Source organism: Nilaparvata lugens, chromosome Y (assembly GCF_014356525.2).
Source record: "Nilaparvata lugens isolate BPH chromosome Y, ASM1435652v1, whole genome shotgun sequence".
In the NCBI taxonomy this organism is placed as follows: Eukaryota; Metazoa; Arthropoda; class Insecta; order Hemiptera; family Delphacidae; genus Nilaparvata; species Nilaparvata lugens.
The window spans coordinates 1,741,296-1,767,404 of NC_052519.1; the positions used below are offsets into that span (position 1 = coordinate 1,741,296).

General features: G+C 33.9%; 1 protein-coding gene and 1 long non-coding RNA gene across 2 annotated transcripts in view; both read right to left on the reverse strand.

The window, feature by feature from the left end:
* The window catches only part of LOC120355171 (endoribonuclease Dicer-like), a 123,307-nt gene that overhangs the window by 68,487 nt on the left and 28,711 nt on the right, over window positions 1-26,109 (reverse strand). Inside the window, exons 6-8 of the mRNA XM_039443495.1 lie at window positions 13,301-13,485; window positions 6,290-6,524; window positions 2,437-2,582 (exon numbers count right to left, since the gene is read on the reverse strand). Coding sequence (XP_039299429.1) covers window positions 2,437-2,582; window positions 6,290-6,524; window positions 13,301-13,485 — 566 coding nt within the window. The remainder of the gene's footprint in view (window positions 1-2,436; window positions 2,583-6,289; window positions 6,525-13,300; window positions 13,486-26,109) is intronic.
* Window positions 17,828-24,251, reverse strand: LOC120355218. Its single transcript, XR_005573456.1, has 3 exons — window positions 24,112-24,251; window positions 21,251-21,345; window positions 17,828-17,857 (listed from the first exon to the last, which is right to left on the reverse strand). It is a non-coding gene; the product is annotated as an uncharacterized LOC120355218 (long non-coding RNA).

Here is a 26,109-nt window from a genome sequence, read left to right on the forward strand (position 1 = left end):
AGCTTGTACTGTAGCATTTTCAAGAACAGTAGAGGCTGCAATAAGCGCCGAAGATGAAGAAGTTTTAGTAGATTTGCAGACATTTTTCCAAAGACCTATTTTCTGGCATTTTTCGCATGAGTCATTTAGTGCAGGGCACTGCTGACGTGTTTTATGTCGCTGATGACCACAAAAATAACATTTTTGAAAACTTGAGCTTCCAGTTTTTACAGCTGACAAATTTGTTTCTTTACATGAATTTTCTGAAGAATTATTTGAAGTGGCATTAAGAGTTATTTCAGAAGAGTAAGAAGCTGATTGATTTCTGGCAGATTTCAAGGCACGTGCTTTTTCAATAGCTTCATCAAGAGTTAGCTTGTCAAACTCCAAAAGTCTCAGTCTTATCTGATGAGAGCTGAGGCCCCGGATAAATGAATCACGAATGTATGTTTTCCTATGAGTTTCAGAATCAACATCTGCAAACCCACAATTCTTACTCAGTTGTTGTAAAGCTTGGTTATATTGGTCAATTGTCTCATCTGAAGACTGTTTTCTAGTTGCCAATTTATGTCTAGCGAATATTTCATTTATTGGTTTTACATCCATATGCAGATTTTAGTGCGTCAATAGCCGAAGTATATGAATTTTTGTCGGCAATTGTTTGATAAACAGAATGAGATAGAAAGTTGGTAAGCAACCGCAACTTACTTTCATCATCGATGTCTTCTTCGTCAAAAGATGCGATGAAATTCTCAAAAGTCTTTAGCCAGAAGTTCCATTCTTGTAGAGCTGTTGGAGAATTCGGATCACCATCAAACTTGTCTGGTTTCAAAAATTTGTCCATCGTAACGCGAATTTTCAGTTTTCGTTTCCAGAAAAGATTTGAAGATTATACATTTGTTGTTGAATAGAAATTGTGAAATAGAGAATAGAAATTGATTGACTCGTATTTGATAAGATGAATTGATTTGATGATTTTAGATTACTGATCAATAAATTGTAATGAAAAACCTCTGCATTCTAGGCTTTATTGATCAGTAATGAATTCATAACAGATTCAAAATTAGAATAAATAGTTCAACATCTGATAACAGAAACATAAGAAGAAAAACACTAGTCATATGATGATTCAATATCATCACATGTATATATAATTGTTTTCAGAGTACTTTTTCCTTTGTGTAAATTGTGAAAACATGTTTTTTTAGTAATTATCCGCCATTTTGTCCGCCATTTTGAATTCAATTTTATTGAATTTCTTACTGTCAGATCCTCATGGTATAAGGACCTTAAGTTTAAATTTCAAGTCAATCCGTTGATTAGGAATGGAGTTATCGTGTTCACAGACATACACACATACACACACACACACACACACACACACACACACACACACACACACACACACACACACACACACACACAGACCAACACCCAAAAATCATGTTTTTGGACTCAGGGGACCTTGAAACGTATAGAAAACTTGAAATTAGGGTACCTTAATTTTTTTTTTGGAAAGCAATACTTTCCTTACCTATGGTAGTAGGGCAAGGAAAGTAAAAATTGAACTGTGCCTATTTTGTTATACTAACACTATCTCACTCTCTTGACAGAAACACCCTTTTGGCAGTTTATTATGCTTATGCCTATTCCCACTTGAGCTATGGGACGATTTTTTGGGTGAATTCAGTTAATAGCCACAAAATCTTCATAATCCAGAAGAAGATATCAAGAGTGATTTGTGGATTACGAGCAAGAGACTCTTGTAAAATGTATTTTAAAGACCTTGACATTCTTACACTGCCTTCTATATACTTATATCAATTGCTATTTTTTGTTAAACTAAACATTCATCAATATCACTTGTGCACAAATAACCATGAGTACAATACGCGTCATAGAAACCTGATTGCCTACCCAATTCATAGGCGCACATTCATGGAAAAAACTCCCTTTTACGCCGGAATGAGATTCTACAATTAACTACTAGCAGCCATTAGAGACATAAATTCGGTAAATTTTTTCAAAAAAGCAGTCAGAAAATTTCTAATTGAAAAAACCGTGTACTCCATTTCACAATTTCAATTTAGTAGACATATATAACCAATTATTTTGTATACATTAAGGCATTATATGTATAATCATGCATTTTTTATTATTATTTTACTTGACAATACTGTATAGTAATTATATAATAATTTAGATTTAGTAATATTGACATGTCACCAGTCATATGAGTGAAACTCAAAGACTTGATGTAATGTGACTATGAATGAATAAATAAATGAATAGTTTTGTGCAGCAAAAAAAACAGACACTGTTGTACTTTTTACAACAGCGTGACTGCCGGAAGGTTAAGAAACATATTAATTAAGATAGTGAGCCTTGGGAGGTGATTCAAGTGTATTTTAAGGTGTTATATCCTATTTAAATAAGTGGTTCGACTAAGTTACATACCTTACAAGAGTCAACATAGTGCAAAGGTACTGGAAAGCAGCCGCATGTTTTCGAAGTTGCGCCGATCTTTTTTTTCGTTCTAGCAGAATCATCATTGCTAGAGCAGCCTTGTAAGCTCCATGTGCTCCCAGATTCTCCATTTGATACTGGAATCATCATTCATCAATATACATCAAATATCAAACATATACATTTCATTTCACATTAGCATCCATTGACCTCTTATGCGGATTTTTCGGTTGTTATAAAGTAATAACTTATACACAATAATAAATAGTAGTTCTGTGAACAGTAGAACTCGCGCAGTTATAAACCACTGCCTCCTCTTATACTGTCCATCAGAATAAATCCTGTCTGTACGTCGATTCAGCAAGATATCGGTGTGAAAACGGCTAATGGCTGTTGGGGTTGGTGTATCAAAAATCTAATCAAAAGCTAATCTCCTTCAAGACATACTGGCAACAGGTCAGCCCAAGTTCAAAGCAGAGAAAGGTCGAGAGACAATACTATGTCATTTTAGTAAATTGCATGCGTTATTGCATGCAATCAATAGCCTAGTTCTTTTATTAATGCATAAAAATTGCATTCAATGAGGCACGCAATTAATAGTCCACACAGCAGCTGATTTTTCACCAAGTTACATTGAAATATTAATTGCATGCGCTATTGCTTGCAATTAATAATTCACTCGACAGCTGATTTATGATGGATAATTCTATAGTCTAGTTTTTACGGTAATATTGGCGTTAGAAGGAGACTCTTTTTTTCATTTTGTATTATCCTTAGAATACAAAATTTTAAAAAACCCTATGGGCCGGTTTCCGAGCTCGGGATCTATAAGTTCTGGACTTACAGAGTCCATGACTGAAATAAGCTTTCAAGTCTAAATTGACTTTCTGAGTCACGATTTTATCTTTTAAACTCCGCCGGAGTCTATCAAGTTCTCGACTTATTTGAGTCCAGGACTTTAACGCATTAAACGTGAGGGAAATTCACAATATTTTGCTGTTGTATTGTTGGCATTATAGCAAAACGGAAACAGCTGATTACAGCGGGACAATTCAAATGAGCATGCTCTCCAAACTATATTGTAAAAATACGTTTCGATTTCTTTGTAGGCTTATTCAAAGCAAAATTTTTAAAAGGTGAATGAATAAACATTTCATTTTACGCCATGCTATTATTGATCATTGATCCTAACCAGTGATTTTGGAATAAAAATTTCATTAGGCTATTGAGTTTGAAAACGTATTTGTTTTGAAAAAAACTGGAGTAATAATTTATTATCGTTATTATTATTAATATGTTGAATATGACATTGAATAATAACATTCAGATTGAAATATGAATTCCAAGGCAATCCTTGTATTATTTTGCTTGAACATTTTTAGGTTATGTTACAGTCGTAAAATGAAGTTAGTTTCTTACACATATTTCTGAAACAATTTTATTCCAAAATGAACTTGCAAACTATAAATTATGAATTCAGATGGACTAATCCAAATAATTTAGGTATTCCATGATATCTATTTGGCTTTTTATCTACTCCAAAACAATAACTGAATTGTGTTTGCTCAGTTAAGTCTAGAACTTGAATTTAAACCCTACCCCAGTCGAGGGTTTAAAATCACGCTGTTTTAAGTCCTGGACTTGACGATTTTTGATAAATCCTTGACTCAGAAAGAGGCGAGAATCTAATTCAAGTCCTGGACTTCACTCAGAAAGCGAAATTATAAACTCCAGGGTCTAACATGATCTAAACTCCAGAGTCTATTTAAGTCCTCAACTACGTTAACGCTCTGACTCGGAAAGCCAATTTTCTGACTCCAGAGTTTAAAGCCAGTTAAAGTCTAGAACTTAGCTAAATCCCGAGTTCGGAAACCGGCCCTATATATACGTCGACGCGAATATAAAAAAGGAACATAAATGTCAAATTTCATGAAAATCTATTGCCGCGTTTCGCCGTAAATGCGGGTAATAAATATAAACATAAAGAGAAATACAAAACCGTCGACTTGAATCTTAGACCTCACTTCGCTCGGTCAATAATAAGGGTCACCGTCAACCTGTCTCCCCGACAAATAGTCTCCTCGTTATTTTTATCACAGGCGTCAGTAAATGCCCTGGCAAAATATACCATTGCCGTCAACTAGTCTCCCCGACAGTAAATCCCCTACTAGAACGAAGGAGCCTAGTTGTCGGCGACAACTAAGCTCCTCACACGCTCACAACAACTAAGCTCCTCGACAGTAAATCCCCTGCTGGATAGGCCTATGAGGGGTCTGGTTGTCGTGATCGTACCCGACAACTAGTCTCCCGGACAGCTAATACCCTATTGAACATTAGAACCAGCTTGAAGCAGGCGGGGAAGTAGTATAATCACAGATACTGTTGTACACATTCTATGAATTCGATTATTACAAGGAAAGCTTTTTGAAGTAGTCACTTCTATCACTGCAAACATAAAATTAAAAAATAAACTATTTCTCTTTCTGAATTCAACTGACTTGGAAATATTCCTTATTGAATTGGCAAGCAGTTTCAGAATGAGTTTGTACGTCTCGCAAGTGATTCCTGCATGTATGCATAGAATATAACATATACAGTATATCATTGCTTACCTTAACTAATTTTTTTATTACCATTTTATATCACATATTTTTAACTCATATATGAGTTTTAATTTCATATATATTCTCAACATGTCTCACTCAATTTCCATTTTTTATGATTTGATACAGGCCATATAAAAATAAATTGCACCTTTTTCATACAGCTGAAATTTGTGGATGTGTTGTATAATATATATAAATCCCACAAACTCCAAAGCTCTGTACCACCTACTTCCCTGGAATTGAAAACCTCAAACCTGTCCTTAAAGATCTGTTCCATGTCGTCTCCTCCAATCCCTCTACCAAACACCTTTTCCAGCAACCACCCACCCTCATTTATAAGCAACCTCAAGAAAATGATTTGAGAAAATCCATAGAGTACCTAAGTCCATGAAATATATATGTCAGTTTACTCGGGAAAACTCCGGCACTCAGAGCGAGCGAGGAGCTTGGTTGTCGGGCTCCGGTGACAACAACCAAGCTCATTGCACGCTAGCGTCAACTAGTCTCCCCGACAGTAAATCCCCTACTGGTTTAGAGGGGACTAGTCGGGACCGTAGACGATAACCAAGCTTCCCGTCAGTAAAGCTCCTCTCTCAGGAGCTCAGTTGACGCCGTCAGTAAATCCCCTCGAATGTGGTTTTAAAAGGAGCTCAAGGGCCGGTTTCCGAACTCGGGATTTAGCTAAGTTCTAGACTTTAAACAGCTGGAGTCAGAAAATTGGTTTTCCAAAACGGGGCGTAGTCGCAGTCATTGTCATAGTCACGTTTGAGTTAAATTTCGAATAACTAGAAAATTGAACACAAAATAAAATAAACAGAAAATAGTGTAAAGTTTCAGCTATTTTGAATTATTTAGGAATGTCTAATTTCGTCAAGGAAAAACGTTTCCAATTTATAGAGATGAGAAAATAAAAACTACAACTACTGTTATAAAAGCTGCGACTACGCCCCGTTTTGGAAAGCCAATTTTCTGACTCCAGCTGTTTAGGAGTCTAGGACTTGGCTAAATCCCGAGCTCGGAAACCGGCCCTTGAGCTCCTTTTAAAACCACATGCGAGGGGATTTACTGACGGCGTCAACTGAGCTCCTGAGAGAGGAGACTAGCAGTCGGGGAGACTAGTTGGCACGTTCCCACAAGGATATTACCCCGCGAACCACACCTTGCCTGTATGGCGTTTCAAGGTCACAGAGGCAAAGCTACGAGACCACAACTGTATGTAACAACAAAATGTAACAAACCTTGATATCGACGATCATGTTGGCTAGTTTCTTGTTCAATTTATTATTCTCCTCCATTGCAATCGCATGTATGGACGGCTTCAGAGGTACAAAGTCCTCTTCCATTTTCAAATTGAATAGAGTAACATTCCTTATAGCTGAATCCAACACAATATTGATGCTTGTGCATAATTCACTTCTCATATGGGTTCCAGGAGAAAATGCAACCATCTCTTGTTGTGGATCAGCGGAATACCTATGGGTAAATTATCAATTCAATTTATTTATATAAAAAGCATACACTGAGTACAGCTAGGACTACCTGAAAGCAGTGACGTGTCGAGGAGGGAGGAGGGATATGGGGATGTATCCCCCCACCCCACCAAAATGAGAACTAATTTGTTTTGCCAGATCGACCACTAATTGAGATTGAGTCACAAGAATTGGCTTCCGATGTGATTTTTTCAAACATTGTTTAAGCCAAAAAATAGATAATACCGGATGATTCAAAATAGTTATTTTTGCAACTAATCAGTCATATCTCGAATACGTATTCTCTGAGTGTTAATCTTTGGTGAAAACAGAAATTTTAAACTTAACCTCACTTTGGACTATTTATGTGCCAAAATCAAGGAATTGAAGAAGTTTTGGGCAATTGCCTGTTTCTCTTTCCAAATATCATGTTTGTGACTGTTCTAATAAATAGATAAATAGATAAATAAATAAATAAACTAGTGCGCAAAGTGACAGTTTGCTGCTTCGAAAGAAACGTTTACGCACAAGCCGTAGGTGAGGGCGGAATGATTTCTTGAGTGCAGCAGAGAAACTTTGCGCACGTATTTCACATTAAAATTTTCCTACAGTTATAGAATATGAGAAGTGGTTGATTATGGGTAAAATGATGGCTGAAATCCATCGAATGTTTATCTGTATAATTTTGTAATTAATAACAACTTTAATTTATTTTAAACTTGATAATCCAATTGAAAATTAATAATCGATAATTTATTCATATAAAAAATTAAATTAATCCAATTAATTTGAATATTTGAATAATTTTGAGTAAATCTTAATTTCTGAATAATTTTTCAACCAATCAATTGAAGAATGAAAAAAATTTTATTTGAAATAATGAATAATTGATAATATTCGAAATGTATAATTTAATGAGTTCTCATTTTTATTTATTTGAAAATCATAAAAAATATACATAGAACAAATTTGCATTCAAAATACACGCCAACAATGTCAACAGCTGATTGGGATGGCTGCAAGATAATACGCAAAGTATTAAGAGTTGTATTGTTTGTCATACGGTAATATCTAAAAATTGTTTCATTGTTTCAAAAATACATTTTAAATCAATTATACGACTTGTGTACCAAGTATTTTGATAGAATGAAGAAAAAATGGCGGCTGAGAATTGTTAGTCTACTTTTGTACAGTCACTGTTAAAAGTAATAAAATAAAATAAAAATATTCTGGCAAACTGACAACATTGCAAAGCTAGAGAGGGATAGCGCTATCTGTTTTGTTGTATGATAGAAAAGGACAGCAACAGTATTGTCAATTGTACACTGCCATTATAACGTGGACCTCACTATAGTTTCCACCTGGGGAAGGAAGACACATCCCCGAAATTTCTGGGAAAAATGGTTTCCTTCCCCCCCCCTCATTATTCAATTTTGTGCAATTGAAAAAAAGTCATAGGTTTCAAGACTATAACATTTGTTTCTAATAATAATACTGTATTAATTTGTTTCAAAGTTGTTTTGAAGCCGAGTTCAACTATTTTCATCAGCATACAGTACTGGCTTTGCAGTTTTTCAGTTTATTCTAGTCCTAACCCCTGACCAGACACCAAAAATTTTTATTATGTGCTTCCTACTGCTTGGATCAATAAGTATGTGATAACAAGGGAAAGCTACGAATCGATGAAAAACGTGATCCCAAAGAGAGAATCAGTTTAATACAAATAACCTCGCGATGATAGAATAGAATAGAATAGAATAGAATAGAATATTCATTTTATTCAACAATAATACAGAAAAATTCCATACAGTTGAATAACGAGAAGAGATAAGGCATGTTGGGCTTCTCCCAATCATATTATATTGTTATAATGTTTTATGATTGTCAATGGAATAAATAAATATATAATTTTAATTATAATATATAATATATAATTATATATTTTAATATATAATATATTATTTTTTGAATCATTTGAAAATTATAATTTGATTTGCTCTGAACTGGACTTCTTATTTACAGGCATCAAATCCATTCATGATTTATCAAGATGTTAGTATAACTGGAACCGATGACTTTCCTTAGAACGGCTTCCAATAAATAACATTTTCAATGTCTAATGTATTGTAAACGGAGGGATTGTTTCTATACTCTTTTATAATATTTTCTAAAAACTTCATGATCTGAGCAAAAATAACAAACAGCATGAACAACTCACCATGCAGCATGTTTATGGCTGTGCAAAAACTAAAAATAAACTTCCTACTGGTGATATTTTTCAAATTTTTTCAATTTGTATATCATCAAGCTATCAAAATGAAAAAGTTTTCTCAGGAAAACATTTTTTTCTGATCATTAATTTTTGAGATATGAGCGGCTAAAGTTTAAATTTCCAGGACAGAGCATTTCAAATTCTGTAATAGATAAATCCATGAGATTTGAAGTATAAATTCTTCATGGTATTGTTGATCTAGTAAAACAAAAAATTTCTTAAAATATCAATTTTTGAAAAAGTTATTCAAATTACCAAAAATAACTCAACTAGAAGTTATTTTTGGTAATGTAATAATGTGAATATTGAGTGGGTATTATTGTAGTTGTTTTTGTGTATCTTATTTTATTATTCAGGTTTTTGAACTGGAATGAACTTTGATTTTTACTGTATGTTGAGCCCTGCGTTTTAGTCTGAGAATTGACTCTGTCTTGTTTGAATTTGCTAACTTGTTGCTTAGTTGTCGAAATTAAAGCAATTTTCGTGCATTTTTCAAATGCAGTTTCAATTTCTTGTCGAAAAAGCTACTGTATTTGGGAATTGTACGACGATTGACCTTTTTGCAGCTTTGGCTTTTCCACTGGAAGTTATGCTCAACGCTCGTGGAGGGGGAATAATTTTCAGTGAAAAGGCCTCAGTTCGAATTGAGACGTAACTGGGAAAACATGTAACGGTTGCGAGCCTCGGTCCTCTGATTGGGCCCATTTCCCATTCAGAGGGACAAATTGTTAAGTTTCCAGCTATCAGTAATTTTTATCTAGATGAATAGGGAACCAACTTTTATATAGTTAGGAGTAGAATCAGAAAATTATTTGTGCGTGTGAGTTCAAGTATAGTGAGTTTTATTAAAGCGTATGTGAGTGTTTCTGAAGAGTCCGTTTAAATATTGTTAAAATGGTGAGTGCCGAACTTTTGTTGTTTTTCTTATTAAGCTCAAAATTTAATTTCATAGAATGACCGAGGCCCAAATTTAAATGCAGCAAGTTAGCAGGTTCCCAAAATGTGTAGATTGGAATTGAATATATTTTTTGTGAATCAATTGCTGAATCACTTTGTTCTGTTTGAAAATTTGAGTATTTTTCATTGAAGTTCCTGGCTCGTAGTTGGTAGTTGCTAAAATAGGTGACAATTAGATAATGATGATAATCTGTTCATTTGAATGAACGAATCCACTGAAAGCTCCCAACCAATCAAGAATTCAAATACCGGTAGATGATTTGATAGCAGTAAACTTTAGCAAATATTATGTAGAATATTTATATAGAAATATTATGTAGAAGAGAAGAAACAACCCCCCCCTCCGTCTACATTGGTGCGCAGCGGTGGTTATAGCCTGCAAGAATGTCTATCTAACCACATGTATTCTTATATATTTCATATTTTGGAAGGTTAACTCAATAGAGACAAATATGTCACCGGTTACAGTAAATTGAATAGCTTTCTCAAAAATTGATATTTTAAGGAAGTTTCTGTTTTACTAGATCAACAAAATATCAATTTTTGAGAAAGTTATTCAAATTACCAAAAATAACTCAACTAGAAGTTATTTTTGGTAAATTGAATAACTTTCTCAAGAATTGATATTTTAAGAAAATTTCTGTTTTACTAGATCAACAAAATATCAATTTTTGAGGAAGTTATTCAAATTACCAAAAATAACTCAACTAAAAGTTATTTTTGGTAAATTGAATAGCTTTCTCAAAAATTGATATTTTAAGAATTTTTTTGTTTTACTAGATCAACAATACCATGAAGAATATATCCTCTGAATCTCATGGATTTATCTCTAACCGAATTTAAAATGTCTGTCCCAAAAATTAAAACTTTAGGCGATCATATTCAAAAAGTAATGATCGGGAAAAAATGTTTACTTGTAAAAACATTTTTATTTTGATAGCTTGATGATATACAAATCGAAAAACTTTGAAAGAATATCACCAGTAGAAAGTTTATTTTTAGCCTATGCACAGCCTAATACAGCTAAAATCTGTTTTATCGACAGCTCCAAAAAAGATGCCAAGCGTTAAAACGTTACAACAGCATATAGCATAATTATGCTACATGATGCACAAAATGATAATAAATATGTAGCCTATATTATTAGATATACTATAAATCACAGCTTGACCTTACCATATGCCACACCTTGAACGTAGAAAGAACTCACTGGCCAATACGGAAACGTGATTTAAGAGAAAGAGTATCCTCTTCCTATCAGATTTCTCAGGCTGAAACTTGTGAAATGGCTGTCTGCTGGGGATACTTTCTTCTTCATTACTGAGTTTCCAACGTTAAATTGTAAAATAAAACAAAAAAAAAATCATTTCAAAGATTATAAATGTTACAGTTCTTAATAATTAAAATATAAAAGATATTTGTTGTGGTTATCCATCTTGTTTCCAACATTATTATTACTATTTAATTGTCACCTATTCTAGCAACTACAGTACGGTAACTACGAGCCAGGAACTTCATTGAAAATACTTTTAAAATTTAACGTCAGGTTTATTGAATTCTAAATCGAACGAATTAATAAAAGTCATGTAACATTCAGATTTTTAAACAAAACAAAGTTACTCAGAAATCGATTCAGGTCAAGAAGACATATTCAATTTTTAATCTAAACATTTTGGGAACCTGCTAACTTGCTGCAACTAAATTCGGGCCTTGGTCATTCTATGTAAATAAATTTTGAGCTATAATACGAAAACAACAGTTCGGCACTCACCATTTTCACTATTTGAACTTCGACTCTTCAGAAACACACAAATACGATTTAAGAAAACTCACTAGACTTGAACTCACATTCACCCACACAATTAATCTCCTAATTCTACTAATTTTATGGGTTTCTTCTTCAAACTAGATCAAAATTAATGATAAAATAACGAGAACTTGTCAATTTGTCCCTCTGAATGGAAAACAGATCCACACCGTTACAAGTTTTTCCGGTTACGTCTCGATTCGAACTGTGGCCTTTTCACTGAAAATTATTCTACCTCCACGAGCGTTGAGCCTAACTTCCAGTGGAAAAGCCAAAGCGGCAAAAAGGTCAATGGTCGTACAATTCCCAAATACAGTAGCTTTTTCGACAAGAAATTGAAACTGCATTTGAGAAATGCACGAAAATTGCTTTGATTTCGACAACTGAGCAACAAGTTAGCAAATCCTAGCAATATATTATATAGTCAATTCCCACACTGAAAATGCAGGGTTTCAACATACAGTGAAAATCAAAGTTCATTCCAGTTCAAAAACCTGAAAAATAATATAAGATACACAAAAACAACTACAATAATACCCACTTATTGGTTTATTATACTGTCATGGATAGTGACAAGCACCACATCGACAATAGTCATACAATAAAAGAGAAAACACAATAATTTTGTACATAATAGAACAATTTTGTACATCATAACACAAATAACTTAAAACTATGACCATATACAACATTTATAACTAATGCAACGTATTCAATGGTCGAAGATACTTCGCCACTCATAAAAACATTTCTCTAATAGCCAACATTTTAGATTAGTCTTGAAGGAGTTTAGGGTTAGGGCAGCTTCAATATTCTGGGGTAAACAGTTAAACACTTTTTTGCCAATGTAACTTGGGTTGTGCTCATAAAACCCTGTCCTGTGCTGTTCAACTCTGACTAAGCCCCTGTATCTTGTATTGTGTTGATGAACATCAACACCTGTCAGCCAATCATCTTTCATTTTATAAGCAAAGATTGCCAGATGGTACAAATAGAGGCAGGAACCGTCAAAATTCTATTATCTTTGAATAGCGATCTACACGAGAAACGGGGTGGCTTTTTAAATAGTATTCTTAGGACTCTCTTTTGGGCACGGAAGATAGAGGCAGAGAATCTTGATCCTCCCCACAGCAATATCCCATAAGACAGTAATGACCCATAATATCCATAGTAGGCAGAGATCACTGCCTCATGAACTAATACCCTCCTGAGCCTGGACATTGCATACGCAGCTGAGTTTAATCTCCTAGAAAGAGATTGAACATGAGAGGACCATGTTAATCCCTGATCCACAGAAACCCCCAAAAAATCAGTTGCATCAGAGGGTAGTAGCCCTTTTGCCTCAATCTCAAACTCCAACTGATTAACAGGAAGTCTGTGGATTGAGAATTCAATGGAGGTTGTCTTGCCTATATTGACTTCAAGCCTATTTGCAGAGCACCACCTTGTAATTTCAGCAAGAGCAGCATCACCAATAGCTTGAAATTCAACGACATTATTCGCCGAAACTAAGAAATTTGCATCATCAGCAAATAAGACAGACCTTCCTGACGGCACATTACAAGGGAAATCGTTCATGAAAACAAGGAACAACAAAGGGCCCAAGATCGATCCCTGCGGTACTCCCTTAGAGAGGGTACGTGGATGTGATTTAAAAATCTGGTCACTTAATTTCACACTATTACAGTATCATTAAACATGTTTTTATGACATAAAATTCATTGATTGAGCATTGTTCACTAACCTCGCAATGGCAAGAGCCATGTTTTCATTGACGGAAGTGATGATCCTGCTCAGGAAAGTTGCTTCCAATTCACGAATATACTCGTTCACTTTTCCTTCTTCGATGGTGGAATTGAGCAGAGACCCGGTCAGGCCCACCACATGGGGCTGCTGTGACGCAGGCACATTTTCGAAAAACTTCATGATCTGAGCAAAAATAACAAACAGCATGAACAACTCACCATGCAGCATGTTTATGGCTGTGCAAAAACTAAAAATAAACTTCCTACTGGTGATATTTTTCAAAGTTTTTCGATTTGTACATCATCAAGCTATCAAAATGAAAAAGTTTTCTCAGGAAAACTTTTTTTTCTGATCATTAATTTTTGAGATATGAGCGGCTAAAGTTTAAATTTTCAGGACAGAGCATTTCAAATTCTGTAATAGATAAATCCATGAGATTTGAAGTATAAATTCTTCATGGTATTGTTGATCTAGTAAAACAAAAAATTTCTTAAAATATCAATTTTGAAAAAGTTATTCAAATACCAAAAATAACTCAACTAGAAGTATTTTGGTTTATTTGTTGAGTTAGTATGTAATGTGTGAATATTGAGTGGGTATTATTGTAGTTGTTTTTGTGTATCTGTGTGTGTGTGTGTGTGTGTGTGTGTGTGTGTGTGTGTGTGTGTGTGTGTGTGTGTGTGTGTGTGGTGTGTGTGTGTGTGTGTGTGTGTGTGTGTGTGTGTGTTGTGTGTGTGTGTGTGTGTGTGTGTGTATATATGTGTGTGTGTGTGTGTGTGAGAGAGCTTTTTTTCATGCTTTCATACTTTTCATAGTTTCGATAAATTCATTTATTCAGTCTCAAAATTAATTCTTTAGATTAATTATAAGAGAATCAAGTTCAACTTTAGAAGTAAACTCTAAAGACAGATATAAAAAATACTGTTTTTCTCCCTCAAAATTAATTAATTTCATGCTAGAAGTATTTATTAATTTCCTTATTTTCTCATCTTGCTTTGTAAGGTTTGTAGCCATATTGCTCTTTTTTGCTTCTTCGATCTTATCATTCCGTCATAAATGTTGTATTCATTTCCCAACAGATCTTTGTTATTTTACATTTTAAGAATGCTCTACTTTCAAGTTTATTCAACTATTCCACATATTATTATTATTTTTTTTTTTTACTTTTTTCATTTGAAATATAGTTTTGTTTTATTTTATTTCACTGAGTATTGCTTGTTGAATTATAATTTAGTTTTGTATTGGAGGGTTAAGTGTAAGAGCTATTGTTTATTTACAAACATTATTAGCTCAATGTTGGTACTATATGTAATAGATACTTGAAAATAAGAACCAACCGATTTATTATCCAGTTCACTTTTCCAAATTTGTTCGGACCAGAGATCACAGCCTGTCTGGCCGGTGTATTCACCAACAGTGAATGTTGTTTGGCGTTTAATTAATTGGGCCTGTTGCTCCACCAACTGTACTGTATTCACCAGGAAAAAAGCTCGCTTTCCACCCTCCGATAATTTCCTTGAAAGCAAAATATAACAAAGACATGATAAATCAAATAATAGTAAGTTGATAAAATATACCAAGTATTGATTAACTCAATAGCCTACTCTGTTTATGCTATTGATTTAATTCTAGTTTGTGTGAAAATTGCGTTGAATTTTATATTATTTTCCTACAGATACCCTGAAAAGTGACCATTTCTGCACTGATTGCAGGCTGCAAAGAATCACTTTTCCGCACTAGTGCGCAAAGTGAGTACTTTGCGTACTCCAGATTTGCAGCATGACAACGCAAAATAGTTAGTAGGTTATATGGAGCACCAGTGCAGCAAAATCAAAATTAAGTTGGTAACACTCATAGTGAGGCCCACGTTATAATGGCAGTGAAGAACAACGTTCTATTTATTATGTGCCTTGATTATAGTCATTTCAATGCTTACATAACATAAACCCCCTTCAAGCAGTCAGATGAATTTTCAATTGAATTACTAATCATTATAATTCAATTTTAAATAAATTGAGGTTTTTATAATAATAACGTACACAGAAAAACATTTGATGGATTTCAGGGACTTTACCATAAATACCCAATTTTCATATTCAATGGTAATGTAGGAAAATTTAATGTGAAATACGTGCGAAAAGTTCGTTTGCTGCACTCAAGAAACCATCCGCCCTCGCGCTCGTGCGTAAACGTTCTTTCGATGCAGCAAATGTCACTTTGCGCACAGTTGCACAAATAACTATTCCAAAGTGTTAAAAAGAGATCTTTATTGACTATAAGAGTGAATAGGTCTAAGTTATTTATTTTTACAAAGCAAATGACACTAATGTAATAACATTGAAAGAAAAATAATAAGGTAGTCCTGTGCTATTTTTCTTCCAAATTTATAGGGACAAAGTCACAAGATAAGGTTAAAATTACAAATATACAATTTTTATAAAATTTTAGTCCAAAATAAACAAAAAACTATACATTTGGATTTAGATATCTTGAATTAATAATTGATCAGAAAATTCCACTCAATTACCAATTGTAACGATAATATAGAGTTATAAAGAAAATTTGGAAGCATTGAAGAAACACAAACTGGTAAACACTAAAGCTCAGCTTCAAATAAATTATAATAGAAAATAATAGTTATCTTCATTAGCGAAAAGCCGACAAAAATTGCAGATTAGCTGGTAAGGCGTACGCGGGGCTAAGAAAAACTTTATACTGGTATATTAATCAAAGTTCTTCATTTGAAACTACTAAGGATATCAAAAAAGAATTTTCTCAGGCATATTTTTATCCGATCATTAGTTTTTGAGATAAGATCTGAAAGATAATTTCAAATTCGGTAAGAGATAATAGATTTATGAAATTTTGAAGATACATTCTTCGGTATTGTTGATGGAATAAATGTATTTTCAGAGAATATAATTTTTTGAAAATATGTAGCCTTATCTCAAAACTTCATGAATTTATCTCAAACTAAATTTGAAATAATATGTTTGAAAAATCTAAACTTAGGCTCTTGTATCTCCAAGGGCAAAAGGGTTCAAATTGAACACAAAATAGAATAAAGAGAAATATTAGTGTAAAGTTTCAGCTGTTTTGAATTATTTAGGAATCTTTCATTTCGTCAAGAGAGAAAACGTGTCCAATAATTATATAGAAATGAGAGAAAATAAGAGACTAAATAAAGACTAAACTGAAGAAAATAAAGTTTTTATAAAATAAAAACTACGACTACAACCATAGCCACCCTAATACAAGACCCCGGCCTACGATATTGCAACGTCGCAGCTAGGCCTAGAATCTAATACATGATTGGTGAAAAAGATCAGCTGGTATTTTAAAATCTTTTTCACTAATCATGTATTAGATTCTAGGCCTACACTGCGACGTTGCAATATCGTAGGCGGGCCTTGTATTAGAGGTGGCTTGCTACAACCCGTTTTCGGAAAGACAATTTTTCTGACTCTAGCTGTTGAAATCTAGAACCTTAGCTAAATCCGAGCTCGAAAAGTAATGATTAAAAAAAATCCGGAAAATTTTTTATAGCTTGATACTGTAGTATACAAATCGAAAAACTTAGAAAATAGCATTAGTAAAACGTTTCGCACAGCTTTAAGCTGATTATCTTCATGATTATTGTTACATGACAATAAGATTAACATTATACCGATGTCTCCACATGAATCTTGTGTCATTAAATGCTTGTCAAAAAAGGAAATTTGGTAATTCAGTGGGGGTTTTACAATAATGTATTTATTAATAATTCACCAAAACAACAAAACACATTTTAGTTTTGTTTAGATTGATGTAGTGGTATTCCTTCGTAACGGAAGTTGCCGATCACCATAAATCAGTGGTTGATATTGTAAATAGCGTGGGCAGCCCAGACTTGTTTATTCACACAAAGCCTGTGTTCTGGGATTATTCTAAATGTGATTGCACAACGTCAAACAAGCAATGTCATCATCTAACTATTCAATCCATTCTGATCGGAATAAACTATGATGAATAAACGAATATTCAATATATGTTTCATCTACTTAGTCGCAATATAATTTTACAAAATAAATTATTGAGAACTGAAAAGATCGTACAATTAAATAAAGAGTAAAAAGCTCTCTTTGGCAGCCGGTATATGAAAAGTGGACTCAAATCAATTCAAGTGGATAGCATAACCTATAATTTTTATTCATTTGTAACTCTAACTTCATTGTATTATCATTTATCTCATCATCACCTAGGCTTAAAATACTTCTAGAAAGTCGCCTTTGTAAAATAATAAATAAATAAATATTACATTACTGATATTTTTTTAATATAAATGAGAATAAGTCTTGAACATTCCAAAACAATTAAATTCTCATAGCTTATAGCTTGATGACATTTTTTAAGTTGAATACTTTACTTCTCAATATCAGCACAAGTGTTTAATAATCATGGTTGCAAGAAATGTCTTTCCAGAACCGGTCGGAAGATAAATAATACAATTGTTTTGGACAGCCAGAGGTTAGAAGTCATCCTGATAGTCCCTTGCTACGAATTCGTCATTGATTACCTAAAAAATAATTCATATATCAAAATGTAATCAGTCTTAATAACATCTAGTCGTCAATATTACTATTAGTGCAATTGGGATTCAGTGGCAACACATAATAACAAAACCTCAAAAATATTAATGCATCACAATCTACGAGTAGCCTATTATGGAGCCTGCCTAATAGCCTAGCATGCTTAATAGCCTTAAAATGCCTAATAACGCACCATCAGGAGTGTTACAATTTTATGTGTTTTTAGATGAAAATTACTGAGATTTTGCAATTATAATCATTCCTTTCCTTTCTCCTCGTCCGGTACCCCCAGAAGAAGGGAGTTTATTATAGAAAATATAACAAACAAAAATGAAAAATACAATTATAAAAAGAAATCTTACAAACAAAACAAATGAAGAATAATAAAAAAAGCAAGAATGACAAAAGATGAGAAGATCCCCTTTCAGTGGAAAATTACAAATATTATAAACCAGACAAAATATAAATCTCCAAACCTTCTAAAGAAGGTTTGACTGGAGGAGTCAAGTTTTACATTATATTAAAAAAAACATAGAAATAGTACATTGATATAATCAATCAGTGATCCCAAAATAAATAATTTTCAATTCAAATCAGATCAAAAGAAAAATAGTTGTCAATTCTTGAGTAGAAAAAAATTAATTGATAATAATTCATTTAATTGTATTTAATAATAATAATAATAATAATAATAATTATTATTATATTATTATTATTATTATTATTATTATTATTATTATAACCCTGAGACTATTCAGCAAATCATGTCTGCATGTCAATCACTGGCAGCTACTGACTATTTAAAGCGCCACAATGCAGTAGCTGGGATCTTGCATCAGGACCCTGCTCTGAAGTACCAAGTCATCAATCAGAAGCTGCCCTACTACTCGTACAAGCCATCCCCAGTCTTGGAGAATGATACACATAAGTTATATTGGGATCGGTCGGTGCTGACAGACAGAACAGTTACTCATAATAGGCCAGATATCATCCTCATGGATAAGGTAGCCAAGGAAACAACACTAATAGATGTTGGCATACCATGCTGCCACAACTTGGACCAGTATTATAATGAAAAGGTCTCCAAGAACCTTCGCTTGGTTGCTGAGATCAAGGATGTCTGGATGCAAGAAAAGGTCACAATTGTTCCTGTCATTATCTCCACGGTTGGAGTTGTAACTAGAAAAGTGTCAGCAAATCTTTGTCAGATGGGAATATCGAAAAGTGCAAAATATGCCATGGAAAAAGCAGTTGTTCTCAGCACAGCATCCATTGTGAGATCATTTTTGAACATTTCAGTTTAGTAATGCACCAAAGTCTTGCCAAAGGCCGACTTTGACTGCAATAAACACTCACTTGTCATGTGATGAATGAAATGAAAATGAAAATAATAATAAATCATTCCAGCCTGTGAGAGAGCTGCTACTGCACTCGCAGGTCAAATGCAGAAGGCTGTCATCCTTGGTTCATTACGTCTACTCAGGGCAAACGATTAATGGTAACGGACCCAGTATAATTGTTTACCACATGGACATGTGGAGCAGTCACTCTGGTAAAATCGCTTGTCACTCTCCTTTGGGGGTCGGAGCCCAGGGGAAGAGTGGTCAAGCAAAACCTCAAACAGGATGATAAGAATATTATTATTATGTGTTTTTTATCTATGGGTAACTGAAAACCTTGATAGTTCAGATTGAACTTTCCATATAAATGTAAATAGATAGAAAAATTACAAATTACAAGCCACCAAGTATTCATTTGACAGAATATGAAACGTATTTACCGTACCTTTCATATGGTTTTCAAGTAGTAAGTTAATGATGCTAGAGTGTGTGTAAACGTTAGATTGCAGCATTGCTCTTGGAAGAAGAGATAGTGCTGCCAGAATTCACAGAATCCAGAGAGCATATAAACTAATTGTGTAAGAGAACGAAAAAGAGAGTGAAAACCTTTTTTGACCGAGCGAAGTGAGGTCTAAGATTCAAGTCGACGTTTTGGCATTTCTCTTATGTTTAAATGTTTAAATGTTGCGCATTTACGGCGAAACGCGATAATAGATTTTCATGAAATTTGACAGGTATGTTTCTTTTAAAATGCGCGTCGACGTATATACAAGGTTTTTGGAAATTTTGCATTTCAAGGATAATATTAAAGAAAAAGGAGCCTCCTTCATACGCCAATATTAGAGTAAAAATCAGACTATAGAATTATTCATCATAAATCAGCCGTCGAGTGGACTATAAATCGCATGCAATGCAATATCTCAATGTAACTTCATAAAAAATCAGCAGCTGTGTAGACTATAAATTTCTTGCCTCATTGAATCCAATTTTTATGCACTATTAAATAGGATGCAAAGAACTTATAACAGCTTGTTTGGCGCCTAGATGTCTTCTGGTTTTCTCGCGCTAAGTTCCGGAAAGCGTTATATGATAATTTAATCTTGTGTAAGCATGATCTGACCAAATAATAGGTGTTGTATCAGTGTGGAAGTGCATATAGTTTGGGACGTCGTTCAGTTATAATGTTTTTTATTCTATTGATAAATTTTTGTTCATTATTTGTTATTATATTCTTAATTTTTATAAGTTTTGGAATTTTGAATTCTCAATTTGTTTTATTTTTACTTTTTCCATAAGTATTTAAAATCTTTGTATTTTTCATTTTTAAATTAAGTGTTATTTTTGTTGTTTGTATTATTTATCATTGCATAAGTTCGTATTATGTTTATCATTATTTTTCTTTTTTCATTTGTATCTGTACAATTTGTATTGTTAAGGAGACATATTTGGGAAAACCCGATGTCTCCATTGTGAATAAATAACTATATAAATAAAATAATGACTATTTATTGCCTGCAATAACACGCATGCAATTAATAACTAAAATAACAGTATTGTCTCTCGAACTTTCTCTGCTTTGAACTTGGGCTGTCCTGTTGCCAGTATGTCTTGAAGGAGATTAGCATTTGATGTAAGCATTTTTGATACACCAACCCCAACAGCCATTAGCCGTTTTCACACCGATATCTTGCCGAGACGACATTCAGACAGGATTTACTCTGATGGACAGTATAAGAGAAGGCTGTGGTTTATAACTGCACGAGGTCTACTGTTCACAGAACTACTAGTTATAGAAAATCATAAAACGGAAAAAGTAGGCTGAAAATGTATATAGTGCTATGCCACTATGGTCAACTATTAGTGTCACCCAAAAGTAGGTAAGTTACTCATACTCCGATATGGACTCCACTAAAGGCTTCTTGCAACAAGTCCAAAAAGCGCATTTCTTGAGATATAATGGTCTAGCGTCTAGCCGCGCGGCTCAAGTCGTTGCTAAGGAATTGCACCTTAAGAAATAATAGTTGGAACATAGAAGCCTACCTCCTCTTTTTCCTTCGTATCACCAGGTAAGCCGGCCAAATCCTCATCTAAATCATCCATTATTTATCCTATTTCTTGTCAACCAGCTGGTAAATCTGTTGAAAGTAGAATAGAATCATTATTTTCACTTGTATTTACAATAACACATGGTCATCGTAATATGAGTATAGTATTACCATAGAGAAACAATAGCGTAAGTAGATATCCCATGGTATAGGACGTTTATGTTGCAACTTTTACTGTTATCTCAAGCCAATAGTCCACGTAGTTCTTTCCCGTGAAGCGTGTGACGCTCGTAGTCTCTCATACTATGCCGTTCATACACTCTTACCCGGTCAAAACAGTAAAAATCGACAATAATCGGCTTGAATAACACTAGAAGTTGCAACATAAACGCCCTATACCATCTACTTACGCTATTGTTCTCTATGGTATTACACTTAGAGTACAGTATTATCACAGTATAACATCAAATAATATTCAACACAGAAGCAATCGGAGAAACAAATATCAATGCAAAGAGTGATAATCTCTGCTAAGATAGGCCTACTTAAAATACTTATTACGACATTACCGAATTAATGTACATTTTTTCTTGGAATTATTTAAAGTTCGAAATTAAATTTAGAAAAACACTGAGGCTATGGGAAAACCTCCAAATCACGGAAATTTTAACCCCTTGAAACCTACAGCCCCCCAAACTGAAACCACTCACTTCTAATCTATTTTCCTTTTAACTGCTATTAATTGTACATCAAATTCAAAAGGAATTTCAAACCTAGTAGGATACTCAACCCAAAGCCAGTATTACAGACCATGTTTCACGTATACAAATCCAGCCACATGAGTTTTGAGGCCTTTTCAATTAAGTTTTTATAACCATTTCCCCAAATGTTCGAGGTTTGATGCTCAGGGAATTTAAACTAAGAATTAAGAATTGTTTATAAAAAATTGTTTTTATAGTGTGGATGAGATTTCAATGTTAACATCTAGATTTTTAGGTGATTGTTATTGTTGTATGATCTCTAACATAGTTTGTAATATTGACGTGGCCGATACAAATTGTAAAGTGTTTGTCTGTGGCAATAAATTGATTTGATTTGATATATTGAAATTTAAATAATAATTAACCGTACTAATATTAATATAAAAATATAACTTAATATCAAAATTATATCCTGAAGCTGTTCAATGATGTAAATTATTAATAGATGGGTTGGTAATTATTTTTCCATTATCTTCATGACTAGTTTACCGCTTCATTGAAAACGACCTGGTGTAACCCGCGCTTCGCAATAGTCTGTGGAATGCACAATGAATTGAATTATAGTTCTATCGGTCTGAAATTTGAACGCACAATACCGCATCCACAAATTGGTCCAACAAAGGCAAACATTACACTGTGTGGATGGATGGTTTGCCAGCGCTGGCCTTCGTTGTAGATCGCTCAGATTGTTTCTGAGACCAGCCCAGCTTAGGCCAGCGCTTTCAGACCACACATCCACACTAGTCAACCAAAGCGTGCTGTTTCCTGTTTTGTTGTCTGATCTGCTGGTTTTCTGTGTACTGTTACTGAGTTGGTTGTGATCAGGGGCGTAACGAGGGGGGTTTTGGGGGTTCTAACCCCCAATTGATAGGTGAAAATGGTATTTTGCTTATTAAAATCTGCACAGTATTCACGTAAACGTATTTCAACATGAGACAGTGCGTTTTTGCTAGAATTCATCTATAGCGGAGATCGGTTATGAACTTAACTATGATATTGTCTTTATATTTGCCTGGTTCAGTGTTTCAATCAATCATTTATTTTTAAAACATAAATGAAAAGGTACATGATTACGTCAAACTAAACTAACTCAAAGCTGAAGATAAAAGTGACAATTTAAATTCATTTTTTTACAGTAAACTGGCTTATACTGTAGCATGCTAACTCTATCAAAAATCTTCAATTATGTTTTAATGGGGCAGGTTGGGATTATACTTTTTATACTTTTAAATGGCAATATTTTAGAAATGGTTAATTCTTCAATATAAAGACAAATAATGAAAGTTATTCGATCAGCTGTTTTAGCACACTTCAGATTTGACAATATGAATGTCAACAATGCTTGTCATCGTCGACTGCGGAAATTTACGCATAAAGGAAAACGTACTTTACTGGGCCAAATGTGGACTAGGCATTGTCCTATAAAATCCACTTGCAAAAATACAAAAATAATTGAATAAAAAATTATGATTATCCATTTTGAGAAATTTACGTAAAATTATTATGAAGTTTCTTAGCATAAAAATATTGTAGGCCTAGTTGGAGTCGAACCCACAACCTTTCATTCAATTATTAGCTAACTCATTGATCTATAAAAATGAAAATAAGCCTATAACCATCCTTGGTAAATCAAGAAAGTTTATGCAAAATTTCAAGTTTGATAATTCCGGAGTGATGATGAGTCAATCGTGTATTTTTTATTTTATACACGTATAAGCCTATTCCTTCTGTATAATATTATATATAGAAGATAAATAGTCTACTGCAGATAGATTTAACCTTAAACTTGCTAATAACACCACATCATGCAATGGTATGGTTATGGTAGAGTACAGTTCCATGCAATGGTTTATTGTTGAATTTATTATTATTGAAGCCAACAAATTATTTATTATATTAGAGGGTCTATAATAAAACTTTTGCTACAAAAAATTAATCTCTCTCTAAAACTTAGTCTTACATATAAGCCGGTACTTGTTAAAACTTTTAGGCTAATTCTTTCTACTAGATAACCATGTTCTATTATGCTACTATTGCAATATTCTATTAAAAATATTCTCAATAATATAGCTACAATAAATTTAGAATTACTTACAGTATTAAATAAAATTCAAAAATAAAAAAATGTAATTATTTTTACATAAAGATAAAAGGCACTGAGTTGAGAGAGGCCTGAACTGTGCACTTGAAAGGAACAGAAACGAGCCGAACGAGGAAGAAGTAAGATGAAGAAAGCAAAGCAGAAAGCACGGCAAGTTGGCAACCACGAACCACCAACTACGTTCCACAACGAAACAGCCAAGACTAAAGCTGAATACGGACATTCGTTTGCCTCGGGCGAGGCACGCGACTATCGCAGTCCGTTTGCTGTCAATAAGCTGTACCGAAACATGTAGGTATGTTCTCGTTTGTGCGTAAAATTCCGACGTCGACCGCGTTGGGCTCAATGAATGAATAATGCATTTTCAATCAATCAATGGTTTATTTTTCCTTTAAAACCACTACTGGGATCACCACCCCTATAGTGAGGTCCATGTTATAATGACAGTATTTGATCAACTTTGGTTTTGCTATCCTTGTCTATCATTCGACAAAGCTGGTGGTACTATCCTTTTCTAGGTTCACAACAATGCCAATTATGGTTTTTACAGTGTAGAAATATAATTAACTAGCCGTCAGGCTCGCTTCGCTCGCCATATCCGTCTAGCCAGGGGGCTCCGCCCCCTGGACCCCCGACTGGATCGTCCAAGAATGAGATCAGCAGGCTCGCTTCGCTCGCCTGCATTTTTCATTTGGGCATTTTTATCTTATGTTAGGACAATCCAGTCGGGGGTCCAGACTAAACGGCCGGCTAAACGGATATGGCGAGCGAAGCGAGCCTGACTGCTAGTAATATAATATTCCCAGGATTGAAGTTGCAGTGCCCAATCAATTTTTCCGCGATAAATGCATTTAAATCTTCAACTTGGTGCCAACCTAACAAAGTCAACTCAACTTAATGCCAACCTGACAAAATTATTAATTAGTTGGCACTTAACAACTGTTTCGAAGAGGTACTCTATCTAGATTATAGTTCTATAGTACATATGATATGGAAATTCAATTATAATAAGAGATTGTTGGGAGAAGAAGAATATACATGCTAAAAGACGAACTTTAAACCTTAAACACAACCTTAGAGTTAAAATATTGCCAAAAGATTTCTTAGTGCGCCTCTAAAGGGCCAACTGAACATACCTACCAAATTTGAACGTTTTTGGTCCGGTAGATTTTCAGTGCGAGTGAGTGAGAGAGGAAGTGAGTGAGTGATGTGAGTGAGTGAGTGAGTCAGTCCGTCAGTGAGTGGTGCATTTCGCTTTATATATATAGATTGATGCAGGAATGGCATCAATGAACCGACAAGCGCGCGACCTAGCGGGAAGAATCGTAACTAACTTCGTTCTTTCATCCAGCTAAAAACAGTATTCAGATATTCAGAATTATGATTAACTAGAATTACTGAAAAATACTGTAAGTAAAACTAAAAATATATTTATAATAAACATAGAAAACAGAAAATATTTTATTGTAGTATATTCTAATGTTATTTATTAATTTTATTGACATGGATTTGAACGGTAATTATTTAACCTGAAAATTCGAACTTCAAATGTGTGTTTGTTACATTTCTCATTGCTTGAGTTGAAATAATTATTACTGTCAATAGAAAATAAACATTATTTATTATTAAATTCATTATTTAATATGATTTAGATAAACATTATTCTTGTTTGGATTTCTAGATTGGGATTTTATCATAATGTAGGGTAACATAGCCATTGAATGATTCTCATCTAAATCTAACCACAGTCATTGTTACCAAATCATTTTTGTTTCGTGCACTAATCCTCCATATAAACCACAACTATTTTGTGTTGCCATGTTGCAAATCTGGAGTGCAGAAAAATTTTTCCCCGCACTAGAGCGGAAACGTGACTTTGCGTTCTGTAATCAGTGCAGGAATGCCACTTTTCAAGGTAACTGTGGGAAAAATAGTTAAACTGTCTTAACAAAGGAATAGAAAAACTGCATTGTGTGATTCGCAGGTGATGAT